The sequence below is a fragment of the Mytilus trossulus genome, chromosome 4, assembly GCF_036588685.1.
Source record: "Mytilus trossulus isolate FHL-02 chromosome 4, PNRI_Mtr1.1.1.hap1, whole genome shotgun sequence".
NCBI lineage: Eukaryota > Metazoa > Mollusca > Bivalvia > Mytilida > Mytilidae > Mytilus > Mytilus trossulus.
In genome coordinates, this window is record NC_086376.1 from 15,885,945 (window position 1) to 15,893,436 (window position 7,492).

At 33.5% G+C, this 7,492-nt stretch overlaps 2 protein-coding genes across 2 annotated transcripts; both read right to left on the bottom strand.

The window, feature by feature from the left end:
* Nucleotides 1–1,379: 1,379 nt before the first annotated feature.
* On the bottom strand, nucleotides 1,380–3,026 carry LOC134714766 (coiled-coil domain-containing protein 110-like). The gene is made up of 2 exons (XM_063576297.1): nucleotides 2,660–3,026; nucleotides 1,380–2,239 (listed from the first exon to the last, which is right to left on the bottom strand). Exons 1-2 carry the CDS (start codon nucleotides 2,949–2,951, stop codon nucleotides 1,623–1,625), a joined length of 909 nt encoding a protein of 302 aa, XP_063432367.1. The 5' UTR covers nucleotides 2,952–3,026; the 3' UTR covers nucleotides 1,380–1,622.
* Nucleotides 3,027–6,837: 3,811 nt separating this feature from the next.
* Nucleotides 6,838–7,435, bottom strand: LOC134713756 (uncharacterized). The gene has a single exon (XM_063575043.1). It carries the CDS (start codon nucleotides 7,397–7,399, stop codon nucleotides 6,863–6,865), a length of 537 nt encoding a protein of 178 aa, XP_063431113.1. The 5' UTR covers nucleotides 7,400–7,435; the 3' UTR covers nucleotides 6,838–6,862.
* Between the last annotated feature and the right edge of the window lie 57 nt (nucleotides 7,436–7,492).

The window sequence follows — 7,492 nt, forward strand, 5'->3', positions numbered from 1 at the left end:
TTGGATATTGGTCCAGATTAGGTAAATGTCCAATTTTAAAATTTGAAGTCTAAGCTACCATTCATTTTTTGCCAGAAACGTTAGCTGTGTCGACTAACTTATAGTTTTAAATAAATGAATCATAAAACTGACTTAAAAGAGGGACGACAGACACCATAGGGACAGTCAAACTCATAAATCTAAAACAAACTTACAACGCCATGGCTAAAAATGAAAAAGACAAACAGACAAACAATAGTACATATGACAAAACACAGAACACTAAAGAATAAACAACACGAACCCTACCAAAAACTAGGAGTGATCTCATGTGCTCCGGAAGGATAAGCAGATCCTGCTCTACATGTGGCACCCGTCGTGTTGCTTATGTGATAAGAAATCCGGTAAATAGTCTAATTCGGTAGGTCACATTCATGAAAGGGTAGGGGATTGTAGTTAAGAAGTAAGGACCATATCCAATATCATTTGTGAAACGGTTATTCCATAACAGTCAACCAACTCGTGATGGCGTCCGTAAAATTTACGAAGGGATGATTTCAACTCCACCATTTGGAACTCTTGGTTTAATAGCTTCCTTGTGAGCAGCAACTCTCTACCATGATAAGAAATGCAAGCACGGGAATATCGTATCAATTGGGAGATATGATACTTAAATCATCAGATATAAAATAGAAAGTACCGAACATGAAATACTGGCAATTATTGAAACGACTATAGTTCAAAATTAAAATAAGGATATGTGGTATGAGACAACTATCCACTTGAGTTCAAATGACGTACATGTGAGTAATTATAACTCAGTATACCTTTAACTAAATCGAATTGTCGGAGACTAAAATATTTATTAGAATACTGCTGACGGATTTCGAGAAACGACAAAAAAAAATGAAATCACAAAAATACTCAAACTCCGCGGAAAATTCAGTCGGAAAGTCCCTAATCACATGGCAAAATCAAATGACAAAACACATCAAAAACGAATGGAAAAACAACTGTCATATTCCTGACCTGGTACACACATTTTCAAATGTAGAAAATGGTGAATTGAACCTGGTTTTATAGCGCTAAACCTCTCACTTGTACAACATTGTCATCAAATTCCGTTATATTTACAACGATGCATAATAAATAAAATAGTCAAAATATGGGTACAGCAGTCATCAAAATGAATAGTCTGAGAATACAGTGACATTGTTCAATACCAAGATGTAAGCATTGAGAGGATGAAGGATAGTAAGGGTTCATAAATGTATAAGATTTATTTAATTTTGCTGAAACTTATTCATCTCCTCTTTCTAAGCATATTATGTATAAGTCTGATGACGCGCGCTTTCTTTGTTGTTCGTTTTTCGAAAAGTGCTAAAATTATAGACCAAAAACAATATTTTTTGTTTATTTCATCTTTTAAATACAATAAATAATCCATAAATCACCGTCTCTAGATCCATTTGAATATCAAGATAATAGTTCATGATCATCTCAAATGAGAAAAACTATTTAGTTTTATCGATGCAATTGTTACGTCAAATCTTTCATAAATAAACGAATTCATGGAAATGAGTCGGCAAATCAAAGAGAAAAAACCCAAACGATGTCAGTTTAAACATGAACTTAAGTTCAGATTATCGAGGTGTTCTTGCGTTTCTCCAGTCGGCAGCATCACTAAAATTACAGGTAGATAATCCACGTCGTCTCTGCCGGCTATTAAACTTCTTTGGTGGGGACGGTTTTTGAACTTCGTCTTGAGCTTCTTTTATGGCTTGAGCTTTTTGGTTTGGAACTTTGACTTCAGCTTGCATAGGGAAATTCTTTGAAAAATCTCTCGCAAAATTGGTGAAATTTTCACATAACTTTTCGCACGTTTTTTGAGTGGCATCCTGCTTTCTTTCCAGATTTTGAATAGCTCTTAACTGCTCGTTTGCAGTCTTTTTCTTTTCTTCCTCGACCCGCCTGAGTTGTTTCTGGATATTTTCAATAGTGGTTTTCAACTTATTTATTTCTTTTTCCAAGTCATGATTTTTCCTTTCTAAAACTTTTATTTGCGAATCTTTTTCAGTATTTTTCTCTCTCTGTTTCCTTAGATCATCTAAAGCTCTGCGCTGTTGGTCTCTGAGCAGCTTTAGCTTGACGTTCTTATCCTCGAGTTCCGATGTTAGCTCATCAATCCGTACTCTAAGATCCGTTATTGTTTTGTCCTTTTCGTCATCGGTATCTGATTCTGACATCAGCTTTTCATCACCTGTAAGTAAATTTATACTAAACCTTTATTGGGGGCTATTGATTTAAAATGGAATGCTTATTTGGCAAACGATATGATGTTACCTTCAAAGGGTTAAAAATAAAATATTAAGTCAATATCCATTTTCTTAGAGTTATTGAATCAACTAAAATAAGAAAGCAGCTTTGTAAAAAAAGCGTGTTATATTTGAACCAAACAGATGCTTATATTTAAACATAGATGCAATAAGTTAGCAGACCTAACATAAGTTAGTTCTGTTGTTCTTACATTTGAAATAAGATGAAGAATTATCCATTTGTTTTAAATTATTTTCTAAAGGAATCAGTTTCAGTTTGCTATGTATGTAAATTTTAATAAATTGTTCTTCTTAATAGTTTTGTCATTTCATTCAGGTATAATATATATACGGTATATTGTTACCTTTACGAACGGACAGAGCATCTTCAATTTCTTTCGCAATATGTTCATTTCCGGTTGACTTCAGTGAATCTATGAATGTTTTATAGCATATCCCGCCTCGCCTGACCAATATTTCCAGAAGAGTCTGGCATTTGTCATCTGAAGATTTTTCGCCTCCACTGAACTGTATTCTTTCGTCCCACAGCAAACATCCCTCTTTTAATAGAATATCAAGAATACGATCTATATTGGTCAAATTTTTCTTTATATAAAGATTGCATTTCGTAAGCGCTGTCTTTTGAGTTGGGTCCATGGTTAGCCACAACTAGCTATACATATTATTGTACTAGTTTCTTCTTGCCCCGAATATAATTAACACTTGTTTAATTGCAATCTATTTAATCATTTTTGTTATTTTTTAATTATCCAAACTGTTGGCTGATATGCTTAGCACGTGACGTTTTTTTGAATGAAGTGACTTATCAAATATCTTTCTACCTCATAAGTTGTGATCGAAAAGTGATACTATTTGTAATTATTACAATAATCGTTATAATAGATAAGAGGAAGATAATAGAAACGTTTTGTCATCACGTCTGTGAATCCTAACCGTGTTATAATTGTATTGTCATACTTCTAGAAATAGCAGTTCTTGACAAGATCGCAAAGTTTATAACTGAAACCATTGTATCTGTCGACACTATCTAACCTTAGAATTAAAGAAGTATTTTATACCTTTTTGTGATTTAATAACATGTTTGATTATGTTAAAGTTATGTATTCATATGTTGCATGCAAGTGGATAGGAGTGTATACATTTATGGATCTTCTGTCTATATTTTCCTAATCAAAAATTTTGATCTGAAAAACCAAGATTTTAGTTTGGAAATTCAAATAAATTTAATGCGATATCACTGTGAATTTGGGCTGGAAAGGGAGTGGTTGGTATGATAATTATCTAATAAACTTGTTCAGATACATCACCGTACATGGATCGCTGCAAAAATGGAAAATCATTTAACATATTATCTTTCTAAACAAACCGTGAATATTAAGAGATACTCTTAGTGCACCCTTTTAGTAGAAATATCTTTAAAAAAAATGTGGAATGAGTTCATAGGGACACAGATGATGCCCCCGCTAACATTTAACATAATAAAGGGAAATTACTCAAGGACTGTAAAAGAAAAGAGGGACGAAAGATACCAAAGGGACAGTCAAACTCGTAAATCTAAAACAAACTGACAACGCCATGGCTAAAAATGAAAAAGACAAACAGAAAAACAATAGTACACATGACACAACATAGAAAACTAAAGAATAAACAACACGAACCCCACCAAAAACTAGGGGTGATCTCAGGTGCTCCGGAAGGGTAAGCAGATCCTGCTCCACATGTAAAAGTGACGCTTCCAAGTCTTTCAACAGTTTTAGGTTATTTGCACCTCTTTTCACCTCAACTATCTCCGGGAATTTTTTTTCTTCAAATGCTCATTAACTCAAATGTATATGAATAAATATACAGCCTTCGTCAATATTTTTAAAGGGTTTTTAGAGGGTAAATTCCTAAACGATCGAGACCATCACACATCCCCGGTATGGTTGGGACAGGGGAAACCCTTTCCTTTTTTTCAATTAGATGCTGAATGATGTTATTGCATGATTCTAGGGTTCTAGTGCAAATAACCTGAAACTGTTGAAAGACTTAGAAGTGGATTTCACGGCATTTCTCGTTTTTGGCTCAATAGATATAGGAAGATGTGGTGTGAGTACCAATGAGACAACTCTTCATCTAAATAACAATATATAAAAGTAAACCATCAAGCATTGATTCATTTTTTTGAACCCGCCGTATAGTGGAGGGGGCATTTAATTTTACCCTTGTCCTTCTGTACATCCATACGTCCCAAAATTGGTATCCGTTCTCTAACTTGAGTTTGTCTCAACCAAATGTTATGAAAATTATACACAATGCTTATAACCGCAAATCACAGATCGAGTTTAAATTTTTGTGGCGTCACTTAACCTTAAAGAGTTCTAGGTAATTGGAAAAAATGCAAAACATTAAGTTTCCGTTCTCTTACTTAAGTTTGTTTCAACCAAATGCTTTGAAACTAACAAAGAATGCATATTACCATAAAACTAAGAATTATTAGAATTTTGATGGCGTCACATATACGGTTGTTGAGTTATGTCCCTTGGCAAATGAAAAAATGCTGCCATCGGATTTTTTTGTTTCCGTTCTTTAACTTTAGTTTGCCTCAACCAAATATTATTACACAATACTTCTTACCTAAAAATACAGACTAAAAAAAAATGTATATATATAATGCTTAATACCGCTTAACTCAGTTAAGCGGTATTAACCATTATATTTACATTTTTTTTTAAATCTCATTTCACCTCAACTATCTCAGGGATTTTTTTTTCTTCAAATGTTCATTAACTCAAATGTATATGAATAAGTAAACAGCCTTCGTCAATATTTTTAAAGGGTTTTTAGAGGGTAAATTCCTAAACGGTCGAGACCATCACACACAAAAACAATCCCGACCTTCCTTTTATGGTATTGAAGCTTTTGCTTAAATTTCACAGAGATCCTTATCTCGAGATCCATATACTGAAACTAAAGTTATTCTCTGGAAACCAAATTACAACGACGCCGACGACGACGTGATAGCATTTCTTTTTTGAGGTCGTTGAACAATCAGTCAACCTCTTTGATGAAAACCACAGTGACAGTGCCAGTTTTTTTCCCTCTTATACAGTTTACTTGATCAAAGTTTATTAAACCACATCTTAATAAAAAAAATCTTTAAAAGTGACAAGACAACGACTCCAACCATTGAATTTGTACATATTATATCTTGTATGTTTGTATATAAAATGACATATATGGTATATTTTTTGAAAACTGACAACCACATTGGGCAATTGTTCGTATCTAGTTGATGTAAAAAGCATTTACATTATTAACAAAATCATTGTAAAATAATATGCGCTGAAGATGAAGTCGGAGACCGTTATTTAAGAATTGAATGCTTCTTTTTGTAAATTTATTGGGGTGTAAAAGCGTTGACCGAAGTACATTTTGTATGAAGCGCGGAAGCGTTTCTTTCTAAAAATGTACGCACGGTCAACGCCTTTACAACCCTATAAAGTTACAAAAAGAAGCATTCAATACTTATAATTACATTTTTTTAGCTAGGATTATAAAAACACGATTTTCATGTAGTTTAATTTTTAAATTCACCTGTGCACTTTATTGTGGGACCTCGTGTCATCATGAATGAAATGTTATTGTCTCATGCAATTGCTTACGGAATAACATGTGATGTGCAATTAGCCAATCAGAATAACGTATTATAATGAAACATACATCTAATGTAATTATGAACCTATACTAGATAAGGCTCAAGGTTGGTGAATGTATCAAGTAGTAAGGTCATATAATCCATGGCAATGATTTCTTGAGAAATAATTCATTTTTATCAAAAAATAGAAAAAAGTATACCAGTTGTCAAGTGTGTCCTACAGGATGAAGAAATATAGTTCATTTTCAATTTAAATACGACTGATTTTGCGAGTCTTGTACTTGTAAAATAATCATCATTCAATCTATATCAATTCTTGGTTTGCAATTTGAACACGTAGATATGTAAGCTTTTTAATGTTGGGTTGTTCGGAATCTCTGAATGCTCTGAATTTATAGACTTTGAATCAGTGAATCTGCGAACCCTAGAGAAGATACTTATTTCTCTTATGTAGAAATGTTGAAGGGACACTGGACGGCAAAAAAGTTTGAGATAATGGAACACACACCAAACTGTCTTGGTACATGTGTATACCGCTGTTCACGAAGAGGACACATTTTTTTACCTTTTGTTGTTAGATTTGTTTTGATTATTTGTGTTGTGGGGGTGCTGTCTCATCGACATGTATTCCACATCTCATTTAACTCAGTGACCTTAAACTGAAAAAAAAACCAATACCGATCACTGTCGACTCGTGTAATTTTTAAGGTCTTTAGATAGGTGGTTATAAAGACTGACACGACCGAATGTAATTTCTCTGTTACTAAATACTATAACATATCTACATAACATTTTATTACAAAAGATAAATGAAATAACTAAAGTTAACAAAATGTAATTACAAAAGTTAACAAGTTAATAGATTACCATCGTTTAAGTCCGTTTGTGCTTTTTAATCCAAATATAGGTATCAGTGTTTCTTAAAAGATTTCACAATCATTTTGTTCAAGTAATTTCCAAAAGTTTCATTTTGAGGACAATACTTGATAGTGTGAGCGTTATCGCCACGGGAACCACACATCGGACAAGTGTACTTCCTCAGAACTGGACAAAGTACTTTTCCATCCGGGTCTTTCAGGATATGGCTTTTATAAACTGAATACGATTCCTTATTGTTCTTACAAAATACACAGAAGGTTTTCGTTTTCTTTCGATTTTTCGTGGTAATTGTAGGTTGAATGATATGTTGTGATGGATTATTTATTATTCGATTCTGCATTTGGTAACGGTCAAGTTCGTCTAAATCACATTCTCTGCCATTTAATCGAAATTCCTCAAGGGCACCAGAACTAACTTCATCGATGTCTTTCACAGAGAAACATTCCAGTCCTGGATTCGTTAAACTTACATTTAAATACGTTTCACTTTTTCTCCAATCATTCGTATATTGACTACAGGATTGTCCGCTAGAGTCCTTCGTAGGGTTTCTGAACGTTGAAATTTCCATAGCTCTTAGCAGTTTGCCTAAAAAGATGCGTTGTGACTGCATTTGAATTTACCGTAAATTTTACGGTATTCCCAACTTTCTATTTTGGGTGAT

Bases quoted from the DNA above. Each gene is read 5' to 3' on its own strand.
- LOC134713756 (XM_063575043.1), bottom strand. From the start codon at position 7,399: ATGGAAATTTCAACGTTCAGAAACCCTACGAAGGACTCTAGCGGACAA.
- LOC134714766 (XM_063576297.1), bottom strand. From the start codon at position 2,951: ATGGACCCAACTCAAAAGACAGCGCTTACGAAATGCAATCTTTATATA. The intron at 2,240-2,659 runs GTAACAATATAC...ATTTACTTACAG, and splicing joins TGCTCTGTCCGTTCGTAAAG to GTGATGAAAAGCTGATGTCA.